We start from the raw sequence: 15844 nt of genomic DNA, 5'->3' as shown, positions 1-15844 counted from the left end.
TTAAATAATATCCTTAGTAAATAGCTAAATTAATATACAATAGCAAAATAGGAAAACAGAGATAACTCCAATCTTCTCAAAGTCAAAACAAATGCCAGTTTCAACACATAGTTCAACAGTCAGTGAGTTGAACAAAATGAGTTCATAGTTGAGATTACTGAAATGTACAAAGCATTTATATTTAAGGTTGTGACAGATGACATAATACATTCATACATAGGATTTATACAATGAGGGTTTCATGACCACATCTGAGATTATAGGTGTACTAGAAATAACCACTAGAATCAATTTTGCCCACAACCATCACTGGGTCAACAAAGTAACAAGCACTTTTGAAAACATGTGACAGAATAAAGGTAATAAGAATGGGAAATTAGATTTGTATTCGATTTCGACCTATACCAAAAACAATTGTAAAGCAACTGATCTTCAAAACTTTGTCACTCAAAAAAAGACAAAAGCACTGCCCCCCAGTGGATAAATGTGGAATCGCTATGTGAAGAAATGACTTTTACAGATGATTTCTCCTGCACACTGTACAAAACATTAATATAGTAAAGAGAAGTGCTGCTACATTTACACAAAAATAATGCTTAATATTCAGCATTATCTTAACATCAACTCTTAACATTTATTGATATAATGTTAAACAGTTGCACACAATATGTAAAAATATATATATAAAACAAATCTTAATGATCTGAGCAGTTTCAGTGTTCATGTATGTACATTTTCATTAGGTCCTACTGTTATGATGCCAATATAAACAGTGTTTCCAGATAAAATAAAGAGCAACAATCAAACCCAAAGACATTTCAGTAGGTGCGATGCTTTTGGACAGAACAGGGTCTATTTTTTCACAGGCCATATAAGTCCTAAAGCATTATTAACAACATAGAAACAGCTCAAGAATGAGGCACTGGAGAGTTAAACACATTTACATACAATACAATTGAACCAAGAGATGTAGTGTTGTTTCCCCTCAAATAAAGTTCAAAGGTAGTCTACTGAGAAAGAGTAACATGAGTTGTTTTCTTGTCCAAACGCTTCAGACTTTCCTTCCACCTAGAAAGAATGTAGATGCAACTATCATCTCTGCACCTTTAACCACAAGGGGGTTCAGATGGAACATTTTCCACAGTTATTAAAGGGGACCTATCATGCAAAATGCACTTTTGTACGTCTTTTATACATGAATATGTGTCTCCGGTGTTCCAGGGAACTCACCAAGTGTCAGAAAACACAAGCCTCTCTCTTTTCCTCCATACCAAATCTCTAAAAACGGGGCTGCAGAAATTACAGATTTGAAATTGTTCTGACGTCAGAAACAGAGAGCTCCGCCTATATGGGCAACTCTCCACCAATCAGGGGAATGAGAGGTTGCCATGGCATGGTAACAGCATGGTAACAGCATGGTAACAGCATGGTAACAGCATGGTAACAGCATGGTAACATGACGCTCGTGCCTCGCCCCCTCCTTTGCAGGGGGGCGTGGTCAGCTGCAGCTCATTTGCCACAGAATCAGCCCTTGCAAAAACAGGGACATGTTTTATATAGGTATGGCCCTACAATATATTATAAAATATAGCATGATAGGTCCACTTTAAGTCACAGTTATAGCTGCTACAAGTTGTATCTTTTCAGGAGAGAAAACTGAATAAGCCTTGTGACCTCTCGTGATTCTTTAGCGACCTTTCAGTAACTTATGTGTGCCTCTGCTGTGGTGAGTGACCCCTCAGCAGGGTGAGGACAAGACATGGTCGTAGTTAGGGCATTTGAGGAGAGCCGGGTAGCTGGCGCTCATCTGGAGCGAAGTGTCACTCGAGATGTCGGAGGGACTTCGCCCGCGGGACCAGGCCTCCGGGTGGAGGAACTGGCCAGAGTGGTCGGAGCAGTTGCTGAGACGGGGGCGGTAGAAACCGGGGTGACGAGGCTGGTAGAGCTCCTCTGCTGAGTAGCGCTTCATGAACAGGTAGACGGACATGACGCCTGCACTCTGCAGGGGGTAGAGGGACACATTAGATTGAAACAAGGAAACAAATCAAACTATAGGAAACAATTGCTCAGAAGTGCCTTCATGTTGAAACAATTCAGTTTGCAAGTCCCCACAGCACCAAAATGTTGTTCTTTCTCTTTATACATTTTCTAAGAATAGATAGCTGAAGAACTGTGAGACGATAACTGCTGAATTAAAACAAATACAAAAATGGGGATACAAATTGCTGTCTGCACCTTAAACTGATTGTTTCTGAATTTGTTTTTGAATGATTCAGTTGGATGATCACCCTAAACATTGTTATTTCTTTATCTTATATCAAATTAGTGGTAATTATTGATAGTAATATCAACCATAATGTTTGTTAGCCATTATTTTGTGTTGCAGTTCCCATCTTTGACCACTGTAGGGCAGTAAACCATCACGACTTAAGAAGGTGGTGGCCACTTTTAGAAGGTATATGTCAAATGTAATAAATACAACAGCACTTCAAAGACACATGTCTTTACGAGGCTCATAGAAATGTGGACATTGAAGGAGGGAGGGTGGGTTATTGCAACAACAAAGTCAAGGAAAATGATCAGCAGTGCATTGAAAGGGTATAGTATATTTGTAATGTTTTGGTGTATGTGTGTACACTGATGTAAGAGGCTCTTAGTTTCATATGGTGTTCACTGGGTTCAAATATTGTATGTTGTGCTTTGATCACTACGATAGCCAACAGCTGAACATGTCAATGTGTCACTCACCTTAGTCAGCAGAAAAGAGATGGCAGCGAAGGCAAAGGACCAGCCGTACTTGTAGATAAAATAGGCCTCACTGCTCCTAATACTGTTCAGCATTTCATCATTTATATTGGAGATGTAGAGCACCAGACCCACCACCAGAGCCAGACCTGACAGATTGATACATTAACATGTAGTGTTGGACAAAAACACAAAGAAGAGAGTGCAGAAATGTGACAAGAAATAGAGAGAAGATCTGAATACCTGAGAGGATGAAGAAGATCCCAGAGACAAACGCCAGGATGGTGCGGTGAGGCCGGATGTGGCCGATGTTGTTGATGACGAAGCCGATGAACATGAAGAAGAGGCTGACCAGAGGGAACGGAGTGGCCGAGCGAATCATCTCTAAGGAGAGGAGGAAAACCAAAACATGCAACAGATGGGGGTTGAAGAGGAGAGGAACTTTGGGAATGTTTTGTTGATTTATCTTCATTATAAAGCAGATTTTTTAAATTCCTCATTCGTCAGGTTGGATAGAAAAGTGGTCTCTTTGGAGGAAGGGGGAACAGACAATCTTGAAATATTTAGAAAAGAAACGTAATCATTATCAGAGATTACACTGATTTAAAGTGGATTATTCCTGAGGTAAAGCTTCGACACTGAGCCTCACTGAAGGACATCTGAGATGAATTGTCTGTAAAATAAAAAAAAGGCAATAGGTATTCTGGAGAGGGACGAGGCTACAGGGTTCAGGTGACTCACAAGCCGTATTAGAAAACAACACTTTTTTCTTATGAAAAGGCCAAATGCTGTTTATGTGTACAATCTCAGGGGGGCACCTTGAGTTATTTAGGCGAGAGTAACTTACTGAGCACGCTTCCTGTGGACTCTGATGTCAACTGGACATTCATGGGCATGATGTAGGTGATGGTGAAGCAGCGACCAGATTCCTCACCTAAGACAAAAACATATAGACAAAATTGAGGTGAGAAAGAAAGGAGGAGAGAAACTGGGAAACAAAAAAAAGGACAAAAACAGGCAGACAGGACCAAGAAGACCCCAGCTGCTGATGCAAGGAATGTTTAACTATTTTGAAACAACACTTATTTACTTCCTCTCTTCTTAGAGGATATGTTTAATCCGACTCATATGTCCTGTACATGTATCATAGCCTGCATATAAAGGCATCATAATCCCCTATAAATCAACCTTGATTGTTTTCTTGTATTTTAAATGGACATATTCAGGAGGATCTCTCCTAGTTCAAAACTTAAAGTTTTCCTAAGAAAATATTTCTTTACATAAACATTACATCACATTCTGCCAAGACAGCTACACAGTCATTATTATCACTTCATCGTTGTCACATACAAACTCCAGCCGGAGTTATCTGTGGCACGATGAGATGAGATCATTCTCTGAAGACTTAAAGGTGTAAGTGTGTGTGTGTGTGTGTGTGTGTGTGTGTGTGTGTGTGTGTGTGTGTTTAATTTAATTTAATTTAAATTGAACGCACCTTGTTTCACACACACACACACACACACACACACACACACACACACACACACACACACACACACACACACACACACACACACACACACACACACACACACACACACACACACACACACACACACACACACCACACACACACACACACACACACACACACACACACACCCTGCATGAATGCTCACGCTGATGAAGTCATTGTGAATGTCATTCTGTGTGAATGTCAAAGCTGCCTGATGCAGTGATGATATGTGAGTGTGACAGGATTTTGTCTCTGCCTCTGCCATAATTAAAAGCTGCGCAGTAGGAATGGACCTCCTTTAACAAAGATCTTACCACACTAAACTCCATTACATGTGTCTGAGGAACAATACTGATTTAAAAACAAGGTTCACTGACAAAAGCCTGTCCTAAATCGTGGCAGTGCATCACCCCAGACCCAACCCTCACCGGCCAGGAAGCAGACTCTCCAGAGGCCGGAGTGCAGCGAGGTCTTGATGACAATGCTCTGGTTCAGAGGCAGAATGACGCCCTCCTCCAGGTACAACCAGTAGTCGGTGCTGACCGCCACTCCCAGCAGCCCCAGGCCACTGATAGCAAACACACTGCTCAGCAGAGTCAGGGCTTTCCTGCTGCACGAGCTCATGGTGACAGTGAGGGAGCTTCCAGCTGTGGTGGTTACAATCAAAAAGCGATCTGGAGGAGGAGAAAAGGGAAAAGAAGAATTACTGGCAGAAATGTTGGGAAAGTTGGATGTGGACACGGTCGAAAAATAAAAAAACACACACAATACATTATTAGATAAATACAAATGAATACAGACACACAACTAGTCATATTACCATGAAATTATGAAAGAGTGTTATATGCTTCAGGTTATTTCTATTAATTCCAGCAGTTTTCATTTAATATATATATTCCCATATGTCTCCAATGTCAATAGTCTAGCCTAACTGACATTGGTGCATCATTTTCAACACCAGTTATACATTTGACACATTTCTTGCAATGATAAGCTATGCAGTGTTTCCCCTCAGGGGGGACTTGAGAGTGTCTTTGAAACGATTGAGCATAGTGTGAATGACAACACGTCAATGTCAACCCTATAATATCATGATCTACAGTGCAATAAACTATGGTGAGCCTCAATAAAATACTACTACTAAAGTACATTACTACATTAGTATAGTGTAGTAACCAGGACATTGTACATGACACACATGCAACAACTGAGATTAAAAGAACTCAAAACAAACATCATAGTTATCGGAGAATATGTGAAACCCATCAAATATAACAGCAAAGGTTACACAAATAAAATCATGTGACTAAAGCATGCAAACACTTGTTCTTACGTGGCTGTCTGCAGTTTCGGTGCGGTCTGTCACGCACGTGAAGGAAAGGTGCAGAAAGTTTTGTAGTAAAACTACGGGGAAATACTCTCTGTTTGTTCAGTGGTGAGAAAACGACTCCAACTTATTGGTCTCAAATTCCTTCAGAGAAGTGCAGCCGAGAGAAGCTTTAAGAAGCAAGAGACTATGCAGCAGTGCGTCAGTGCTCAACACACAGAACAGACTGAGTCAGAGAGAGAGAGTGGGAGATAGAGAAAGAGTGGGGGAGAGAGAGAGATAGAGAGAGAGGGAGAGAGAAAGTGTGGGGTGAGGGGGAGAGAGAGTAGAGGGAAAGAGGGAGGCAGAGAGAGAGAGAGAGAGAGAGAGATGAGAGAGAGAGGAAGAGAGGAGAGAGAGGATGGAGGAGAGAGAGAAGAGAGGCACTGAAGAGAGAGAGATGAGGAGAGCAGAGACGAGAGGACGAGAGGAGAGAAAGAGAGAGTAATGCCTGATTGTTTAAGGACCAAGGACAGCTCTTACAGGAAGTTCACGAATGCAGAACAATATAAGGCAAGGCAATTTTATTTATATAGCACTTTTCAGCACGTAGCTATTCAAAGTGCTTTACAGATTAAAAGCAAAAGACATTTAAGGACAAATACAGCATAAATACATTATTAAAAAGGCATTTACAAAAGGCATAATAAGCAAAGGTAATGAAATAAATGAAATAAATAAACACAGCAGGTACAGAATACATGACTAAAAGGCATACTGTAGTGTGAGTATGGGCAGCTCAATTAAAAGCAGCGGCAAATAGGTGCGTTTTTAGTCAGGATTTAAAAATAGGAAGTGTTTGTATAAACAGATACATAACTGCATGGCAAACACACTTACTGAACAATAGATCAGTAATGGCAGCTTTATTGGCTACAATGCTATGGCTGCCATAAGATGACATAAGATAACATAATACTTTTTTTTCCCAAAGGAAATTCTTGGTTCGGAATTACAAAATATTCAGTACATTAAACATAATAATAGTAACAATACAAATAAGTAAACTGTACACCAAGAGTACAGTAAAAAGAGCAAATTAAACTACAAAAAAAGATGCACAAATAATCACTGTACATGGGATTTCTTGTATTTGCTTTTAACTCAAATATATATTCTAAACAAGGTAGGCTATATGCCTTATGTATTTATTCGTTCTAAAAAAATATGTTGAACTCGTGTTGAACATGTATTATTATTATTATTATTATTATTGAGGTAGTGGTTTGTATTTCATGTGTACCTACTAGGAAGTGTCCAATTTGGCAAGTTTATTTTATAATGTTGCATCTCTTGCTTTTTAATACCTGTCTTGCTATTATGTGAAAAATCGGAACAAGGATGCTGAAGCGGAACCAAATCTCTGCAGCGCTTCAGTTTCCTTCAGAGCCTCCTAAGCGTCACGGACGACCAGAAGTGGTGGTCGTAAAAGCATTACATTTCCTATTAAGTCTTTAGTCGCAGGTCACGACTATCTGGTTAATCTTTTAAATGAAACCTGAATCTCACGGGGGATTTCTTTAAGGTGAGGTATGTTTATTGATTTTTTATTTTATATTTGTCACTCCGCCATCGATTTTGAAGATAACCTGGAAAGCCATCTGCTCCAGATTAATGGCGATCGGTTGTTTAAAAAAATGGAACCATAGGACACAATTATTACGCTTTGCTTGGGCGGATGCTGAGACAATGGGGCCATGGGCACACAAACGCAAAAGGCCCCTCCACCTGTATTAAACAGAAGCAAGGCTTACACAGTTTACACTTGTTTAGCATCTCGTTGTTGTCCTTTTGTGTCCCATTCAAGTCGTTGGGCATCTCTCTGTGGTATTGTCTCATTGTGGTAGTCTTGTGTCTGTTGTCTGTGGTCGTTTGGCCCATTTGTGTAGTGATTCTATACTTATTTGTAGTTAAGCGTCTCTTTGCTGTTGTTTTGTGTCGTTTTGTTGTCATTCGAGTCTCTTAGTAACTTATTTTGGTAGTTCGTGCGAGTCGTTTGGCTCACAGTTTTGTTTTTATTTATTTAAGAAGGTACATGTACATGTGCCAGATTTAGCCATAGAGACTTATTTTCACCTGTAGTCCGTGGCATGTTGATTGCATTGAAAGAAAACATAGATGAGCAAATACACATAGAGAAAACACTTGGCAGCACATAAGCCCTGGTAAAGAACATTAGCAGGATTTAAACACTAAGCACAATTAACTAACGTTTGCAGCATATATAAAGCACATGTACCCATTTAAAAGCCCTTCTTTAAAACCTATTAACACACAGCAGACATAAGCACATACTTAAGCAAAGATAAAACCTCATATGCTGATGCTCAGATGGCAAGTTTGGTTGTCCAGTAACCTCTCTTTTACAGATTTGAAAAAAGTCTTGAGAGATGTTTTGTTTCCTTAGCGTGTCAGTTTTGTATCTCTTTGTAGATTTCCCATTTACTTAAATTCATCAAGAATTTTCTCTGTTTTTCATCCTCCTAGTTTACCGTGGAGGAATGTCAGAAGTTTCTTTCGAAAATTCAAGGAGAGTAATTTATATACAAATGGTCTTTTTATAGTTAAAGTATTCCTTTAAGTTTCATCTAGCATCGTTTTATTTTTCTACTTCCAGATGTTTCTTATTCCTTCATAATATGTTGTAGTCCTGTATCTATCCAAATGTTAACTACATGTTCTCTCTCTCTCCTCTCAATGGATGCAGTCAAGTCTAAAAGTGCAGAATGGGTGTGTTGCACTCAACACAGAGTAAGGAAGGCGAAAAGTGTCAGCATGGTAGGAGACGTCTTTTGATTCTTCCTATTATACAATAGAAAATGATCTAAAAATATATTTCATAATTATATTTAAAGGTGGGGTAGGTAAGTTTGAGAAACCGGCTCGAGATACACTTTTTGTTATATTCCATGGAATGCTCTTAACATCCCGATAGCAATGAATATCTTAAGTGCTTTGACAAAAAATCCATAAAAAAATGTCATCTGTGGAAGCTGTGGTACTGTAAAAAGCACGACCAATCATGTTAGCCGGACCGGCTAAAATAACTGGATGGCCTACATGCGTTCGTGTGTGTTGGAGGAGGGGCTCTGTAAGGAAGTGGCAGATTTCTTCCGGCTGTGTATTTTCAAATTCTAGCGCACTCGAGCTGGTTTCTCCAAAATTACCTACTCCACCTTTAACAAATGATTACATGCCTCTAAACAAAGTTGTGTGATGAAGTTGGTTTTATTCTAAATTTTGTAAGATTATGATCTGTTCCTATTGTTTTTTGGTCTCCTTTATTATTAATAATCTGTATCAGTCCTGACCAAACCATAACCCCCAATTGTGCTTTTCAATATCCAATTTGCAGTTACAGAAGTAGTCCAAGCTGACAGCAACAGCAGTGAAGAGGAAACATCGACAGCTGCCACACAACAAAGAGATTTGTGGAGCATTGAGGAAGATTCCACTGTGCACATGTCTGACAACAGTGCCACTGAAATAGGAGTGAGGATGCCAGAAGGTTCCAATGAGTTGAAGATTTGTGTTACAGACGATGTTAACATCATGAAGCTGGTTTCAGGCATTGCAAGTGATGGCATAACTCAGTCCCCTAGGGAAAGAGGGTGTCCAAAACTCACAAAGCACAAAGAGCAGGAAGAATCGGGAGATGTCCATGCTGACATTTCTGTTCAAACTCAAGTTTCCCAGGAACCGGCCAGTAATGAAGACAGCCTTATGAGTCCGACAGACCAATCTCCTAAGAAAAGAGGCAGGCCAAGGAATTCTGAGACGGCTGATGTCAAAGACTCACCGAAGGGAGACTCTGAAATACCAACAAAAGGTCGTCCAAAAAGATCCACGAAGCACAAGTTTGAATGTTTAACAAGTGAAGAGAATAAGAGACCGACGCTGGGGTCCGAGTTGAGCAGTGAGGAAGAAGAGGAGGAGGAGGAGGATGATGATGATGATGGAAGCCTATACTCTCCAATAAGGAAGAAAGGTCGACCTAGGAAGGTGGTAACACCAGAGGGGTCGACACAGAACACATCAAATGAAACCCCAGAGACGGCTAAAAGAGGGAGGCCGAGAAAAAGTATCGTACAGGAGAGCGGAGATGAACAGGAACCGCCAGTTAAGAAGGCAATGAGTCGACCGAAAGGCAGTTTCAAAAAGAAGGTGCCCGATGAGGAAGGCCAGCCTGAGAGTAGCCCGCCCCAAAAAGTTCTAGCCAAAATGGGAAGGCCACGAAAATCCCCTTTGTCCACCCTTGAGGAGCTGAATGCGCCAAAAGTACAGAAGAAGCTTGGAAGGCCTCGCAAGAGTTTAGTCGCCTCTTCATCCTCACCAAGCAGGGATGTTGACACCCCAAAAAAAAGGGGTCGTCCCCCAGGTACTCAAAAAAGTGACGTTGGTACCCCAAAAAAAATGGGCCGCCCTCCAGGTACTCCAAAAAGTGATGTTGGCACCCCGCATAAGAGGGGTCGCCCTAGAGGTTCAGTCAGACAAAGGGATGCCAAGCTCGAGACCACCCTCACCGAACATTCAGAAGGAAGTGATGCATCATCTGATGAGGAAGAGTCGGTAGAATAGGAGGTGGGGCGAAACACAGAAACCTCATCCCAATACTCCTCCTCGACTCCTCCTTTCCCTCACTCGCTTCCCTTCCTTGCGTCTTAGCTCCGCCTCCGTAAGATGCGAGCGAGAGACACGAGGAGGTGACGCGAGGACAGAGGAGTCCTCAGGTATTAATTGGGATGGCCTCGTTCACTCAAACGTCACTTTTAAACGACGTCTGTTAATGATGACATGTGCACAGCTGTATCCCCTCTCATCGGGCTTAACTGAATAACCCCTTAGAACCGGCCCATTTGTTGTTAAATATTTATTTAAATGAATGAATCTTTCTCTTGTTAGTCAAGGAATTCAATGTATGATGGTTGGTCCTGCTTTTGTGTTCCGTTTTGGTGTAAAATGTAGCCTACATTTAAATAAAAATATAATTATAGTAATGTGAAAGCCTTTTAGAAATGAATTGCGCATAATAATTCCCACGGAGCTGTGAGCACTTATACATTTATGTGACGCTTTTCCACTCATCTTCCAGTTGTCGGTTTTCCAGCTGTGAAGGTGGGGGCGGGGCTTTTATACGCGAGTAGTGAAAACACTTCCGCGTGTATCCTCCCTTTCGTCTCCTCCCGCACCCCTCCTCCCTCACCCCTTCTCGACTCCTCTGTGTGCATTTCAGCTATTGGGACGTCCTTCAAAATGGCGTGTCTTGATCGATTTCTGGGTCAAGTCCCGGAGGAGGGGAAGAGAGGAGTCGAGGAGGGGTATTGGGATGAGGCTAAAGACATCCAACGAGCACGGGACAATACAAACAAATCCCTTAATCAGGATGTAAGCCAGGGATTAGTTACCAAATATGAAATAATCAAAAATGGAATATTCCCTGATTTGAGCTTCTAAAATGTGAAAATATTTGTATTTTTTAAATAAACTGAATATCTTTTAGTTTTGGTAAAAACAAGATGTCTTATATTGTCATCTTGAGCTTTGGTTAACACTGAGCAACATTTTAAACAATTTTCTGACATTTCGAGACCATGATTCATCAACAATGAGGAATAGTTAGTTTCAGCCCTACTTGGAAGTTTGTGACCAGAGGAACCATCCTGGACTGACCCAAAAGTTGCTGTTTAAAACAGAATACCATTTTGTAAATGAAAAAGTGTTTTTGACATTTGTTCAGCTTCTTCAGATTTACTTCCATGTTGTTTGAATGGGCTTATTTCTTTATTTTAAAGTATTTTATTACTGTCATCTGAGTAGTAGTACTATATCTCTTTTTAATAGAGCTCGCGTATACTTTCAAGTCTATCATTATAAACTGATTGTGACATTTTTCATGCAGCGTTCAGATGTAGTGTTAGTCAGTTTGACTGTAACTGTGAAACGGTTCTACTTCCCAGTTCTGTGAAATGATTTAGAAGGAACAAAAGTTGAAACTTTGGAAAGTTAATACAAAAAATGAAACTAGAGAGGGGTGAAGTTCTGATATCACCTCTGTTCTGAATAGCTACTGTACTGTAACTCAAAACAATCTGCATTTCTGAAATGAATAATGTGATCTTGGGGTGAACTACCTTTTTTTCAGGACATACTAGCATATATAAACAGCGTTATCAAACATTTTTGCCAAGTGATTTTCAACTTTGACCTGTATGTGGCATGTTAAGAGTAAAGAGGTGACTACATGTGAACATAATGTTTTGGTTACATTAGTATTTTTAATTTTTACTGTGTAAACATTCTGAAAACGGGTCACTTCTAGCTATGAGCCTACAGAGAATAATTCTCATTGTAAAGTTTTAATGTTTGTTCACCCACTGCTTTTATGGCACCATTTTCAGCCCCAAAAGGCAGTGGTCTTTAGCACAAAACAAAAGGTATAAATAGCTGATGTACAAAGGAGAAGGACAAATGAAAGGACCAGCTGGAGCATGAACAACTAAAGAGCCGGATGTTTCTCTCAGGAGTTGGTGAAGACCAAAACGGAGCTTAAAATGAGTGAATATTGAAATATTCTCTCAAACAAGACTCATAATGACTGATGTGGCAATAAGCAACACTTAGTCATATTGTTACATACAGTATAGAAAGCTTTTTATTTTGTATTTTTATAACTTGGGACCGTCATGATGTAAACTTCTTAATTTACTTGATTTTTGGCACCATAAGTAAATGTGTGTCATGACCTGTACATTATCATTATTTTAAGTCAATAAGCTAGTAATAAGTTAGTCGACATATTTCCATTTTGTGTGTTTTAAACAAGAAGTCAATAATTTGTAAGATTGGAATAAAATGTTGATTTTATTTTCTAAAATTTGCTGTCTTTTTTTACATTTCTTAAAGTCAATGTCTATTCCTTTGTTTACCTACAGACAGTTACATAACCTTATAATATAAACAACACAGTGGCATTTTCATAAAATATTTAGCTAATTTCACAAATGATTTAAGTTCAGTAAAAACATTGGCTGCGTAGTCTCTTAATACCTCATGGTAATTTAACACCAATGCACTCTGCAGACGGTACTTATTCTGTATTTATTCTATCCAGCAGGTCAAATATGACATTTTGCACACTAAATTGTTGACACATTATTTTTTTCACAAATAACTGCCAGAATATTAACAATAACACCTTGTTACTCTGAAATAATATTACATATCAAATATTGGATGTTAACTAAAAACCTCAATATCTTTATAGAACAATAATATAGACATCAATCCACACTTCAGAAGTGAAGCTGAAGTGAAACGATTTAGGCAGAGCAGGTTCATCTTTTTCATACTTTATTAATACACAGTATCCATCATACCACACACAGAGGAACAAAGAATCAGGTTAACAAAAGCAGGGGCAGTGGAAGGAAACACATAGAAAGTTCCCTGTGGCTCTAACTGTAGTGGTACTGTACCCTGACGTGTGATTATCTCTGCCGTGGGTCCAACGTTTGTTTGTGTTTTCCTCTGCTCCGATAAAGATTCTCAATGTGAGACATGTAAACATTCAGTTTTCTCTTAACCTTACATTTCGGTCCGGATGTGACAGCTGCGACATCAGTCTACATGTTCAGCAACTAATTTAGGGGTTAAGAGTCAATTTGGCAGTTTTATGAAACATTACTTGTATCATTGTGTGCCTAGCCTAATAAAAATGTCCGGGAACAAAAGGACTCAGGGTTGGCACCAGTAAACAAAAAGCCAACAGAAGCATTTACACATATTAGTCTTGTTTTGTCAGACTTCATGACACTGGGTGGGAGGAAAAGAGAAGAGCACAATGCTTGTTGGTTTGTCTTATTCTGTGCAACAAGGTGGGGAAACTCCATGCTCCATGCAGGGGTCTTTCTCATGCTTAGATCTCGCCTCACGCATGCACACAATTTATACAAGTTAGAGAAGACATGTTTCAGCCACAGAGGGCTCTGAAATCCTCGTACCGTTGCTCTGTTTTAAATTTGTTACAGAAGGAGTCGGCCCTGAGACGACCAAGGCAAGAGGGCATTCAACTGTTTCACGCACAGTAGGTGCTGCATATTCGCCATGACACTGAGTAGTAGAAAACGATGGATAAATAGTGGAAATACAAGGTTTGCTGATACCGAAGCTACCAAAGATTCAGCCAAACATTATAGATATACTCTTCTTAGGGGTACTCTAAACATAGAAATGTTCAAACTTGTCTATGGTAGTAAAAGCACATTCAGTTCGTAGTATAAAATCTGCAAGTAACTTCTCTTTTTGAAACATATTTACAAAACAAAAAAAAGGTTGACATACAATAGAATAGAGGGGTTTTTCTCTTGACATAAAACGGGAAGAAAACCTTGTTTCTGATTAACAATTACAAACCAGAATAAGACTTTTTAAAACATACAACAAGTATATATTAACATAGTTTATAGCATAATACTAAACTTTACAATGATACCAGACGTGTACTGCATCCTAGTCTACTGCTCACACAGAGTCAGAAAAGTAAGCATGCAACAGAGATCTGCTTTGTGCATATAGAAATAGCATCTTTATACTTTAAAACATTGTCTCTTTGATCCACAGTTTTCTGACCCTACTGAACTGCATTAAAAAGGCCTAGACAGCTTGCAACTGTAAGCATAAGCAGAATGTGTTCCTGGTTATCTATGTTAAGTTATAGCTATAGCTCCACGTCGTACAAAACAACAAAAAGGAACATGCCCTGTTTAGGGGTTTTAGTGCGTGGGGACTGGAGGGGGAAAACATCATGATGACTTCAAGAACTGCAATAGAAATGATTACTTCCCACCTTTCCTTTGGCACTCATGTAACAGTATAGGCTAATACCTCTTTTTTTTAAGTATATAAATATAAAATACACGTGTAGCGGTTCAGAAGTAGATAAAGCCGGGACAGAGCAGAAAAATGTGTTCCGTTCTTGTCGTGCATTGCAGCTTGTTGCGTAGTTAAGACGGGGAACATAAGAAAGGAACCGAGTAACTCGTATACACACATTCATACACAAGAATAAAAGGCTGCAGGTTCGGATAAACACAGATAGAGATTTGATTTAAGAACATATTATATGAGATGTTAAGGGAAAGAAAATATCAGTGCTCTTTTTCTTCAACACTTTGCTCCGCTCTCAGTCACTTCTTCACACATATTGATAACCAGCAGACAGAACACTGTAGAGGATAATGAGAGTCTTTTGACGGCGGGATTGTTTTTGTAGAGTTTGGAAGGATCCTGTAGTCAGCGACAGTCCATGCTTTCGTGTTGTCTTTCCGCTCTCTCCTCATACCACGCTGTGCAGCGATGGATGGATGAACTGAGGGTTAATAAAGGAGAAGCCTGCGAACTCGCTCTGGTCGATGTTGGCGATGACCAGCTGGTCGGGAGGGGTCAGCATGGGCTGTGTGCGTGTGAAAAACTTGTCGAAGTTTTCTGCTCCTTTGCCGCCCTGAAAGAGATCAAAGGAGATCAGATGTGGATAGTATTGCTATAAAACACTACAAAAACTGCACTGTGGGTTCATGATCAAACGACATTTCCTCTCAAGTCTTTTAATAGAAAGCTGCCCTCTCGCTCCCAGAGGGAAGGTGGTGCATGACAATGTCGAAGCCTGATGTGTAGCCAGGCAGAAGTTGTAATTAGATCAGGTCCTAACCCTAAGCATGCACAGTGGAGGTCATCAGCTTGAGGCTGTCATGTGTCTCCAGCTGAATATATATAACATATTCAGTGACATGCACAGTAGCAGCATAGTCATCACGCTTTTACAAGATAACGAGACAAAATGCTTTAGAATAATTCATTCAAAAACAAAATCTGTGGTGATTTCAGGGGAGCAAGAATGTCAGGCATTTCCAGCTGTAATATCCAGAGATGGTAATATCACAGAAAGCCTCAGAAGGGTCTTTTGTTTGCTAGTCCCTTCAGGCCAATTAATGACGCTCACAAATGTGCTACACCACGCGAAGACCTCCTGAGTGGATGGATCCTCTTTTAGCAATGTTTTCCTTCCCCCCCTTTGTGAGTGGAGACGGATACTTCCGCTGTGCAGCCATGCAGCCATGTGGCCCTTGTGTGAAAGCAAAGGGAACTCTGCCATTAGAGAGCTATTTATAATCCTCGGGTGTTGCTTCGGGCACAGTGGGCAGAGAGGAGTATGCGGGGGT

At 40.1% G+C, this 15844-nt stretch overlaps 3 protein-coding genes across 7 annotated transcripts in view; 1 reads left to right on the top strand and 2 right to left on the bottom strand.

Moving 5' to 3' along the window:
* Positions 1–1536: 1536 nt before the first annotated feature.
* cacng5b (calcium channel, voltage-dependent, gamma subunit 5b) lies at positions 1537–5794 on the bottom strand. The gene is made up of 6 exons (XM_034220250.1): positions 5595–5794; positions 4690–4935; positions 3593–3679; positions 2989–3129; positions 2749–2894; positions 1537–1999 (listed from the first exon to the last, which is right to left on the bottom strand). The coding sequence occupies exons 2-6, from the start codon at positions 4883–4885 to the stop codon at positions 1739–1741; spliced, it is 831 nt and encodes a 276-aa protein (XP_034076141.1). The 5' UTR covers positions 4886–4935; positions 5595–5794; the 3' UTR covers positions 1537–1738.
* Positions 5795–7014: 1220 nt separating this feature from the next.
* On the top strand, positions 7015–10486 carry LOC117548339 (myb-like protein V). Of its 4 annotated transcripts, none has more exons than XM_034219541.1 (3): positions 7015–7152; positions 8335–8405; positions 8983–10486. In XM_034219541.1, exons 2-3 carry the CDS (start codon positions 8354–8356, stop codon positions 10203–10205), a joined length of 1275 nt encoding a protein of 424 aa, XP_034075432.1. In that variant the 5' UTR covers positions 7015–7152; positions 8335–8353; the 3' UTR covers positions 10206–10486. The 4 variants fall into 4 exon arrangements, with proteins under 4 accessions (XP_034075432.1, XP_034075433.1, XP_034075435.1 ...); XM_034219542.1 differs by having other exon boundaries at positions 7022–7152; positions 8115–8405; XM_034219544.1 differs by having other exon boundaries at positions 7031–7157.
* A 2483-nt stretch (positions 10487–12969) lies between these two features.
* si:ch73-374l24.1 (protein kinase C alpha type) overlaps positions 12970–15844 on the bottom strand; it is a 130393-nt gene continuing 127518 nt past the window's right edge. For both annotated transcript variants that reach the window (XM_034220085.1, XM_034220086.1), the window contains one exon: positions 12970–15126. In XM_034220085.1, the coding sequence (XP_034075976.1) occupies positions 14962–15126 (165 nt within the window). In that variant the 3' untranslated portion in view covers positions 12970–14961. The remainder of the gene's footprint in view (positions 15127–15844) is intronic.

Source organism: Gymnodraco acuticeps, unplaced genomic scaffold, assembly GCF_902827175.1.
Source record: "Gymnodraco acuticeps unplaced genomic scaffold, fGymAcu1.1, whole genome shotgun sequence".
In the NCBI taxonomy this organism is placed as follows: Eukaryota; Metazoa; Chordata; class Actinopteri; order Perciformes; family Bathydraconidae; genus Gymnodraco; species Gymnodraco acuticeps.
This window is presented reverse-complemented; position numbering and strand designations above follow the sequence as displayed.

Excerpts from the sequence above, each read along its gene's own strand:
- cacng5b (XM_034220250.1), bottom strand. The coding sequence starts at position 4,885 with ATGAGCTCGTGCAGCAGGAAAGCCCTGACTCTGCTGAGCAGTGTGTTT. Across the intron at positions 3,680-4,689 it reads GAGAGTCTGCTTCCTGGCCG|GTGAGGAATCTGGTCGCTGC; the intron begins GTGAGGGTTGGG and ends TTTTTGTCTTAG. Across the intron at positions 2,895-2,988 it reads GATCTTCTTCATCCTCTCAG|GTCTGGCTCTGGTGGTGGGT; the intron begins GTATTCAGATCT and ends TCAATCTGTCAG.
- LOC117548339 (XM_034219541.1), top strand. The coding sequence starts at position 8,354 with ATGGGTGTGTTGCACTCAACACAGAGTAAGGAAGGCGAAAAGTGTCAG. Across the intron at positions 8,406-8,982 it reads AGGCGAAAAGTGTCAGCATG|TTACAGAAGTAGTCCAAGCT; the intron begins GTAGGAGACGTC and ends TCCAATTTGCAG.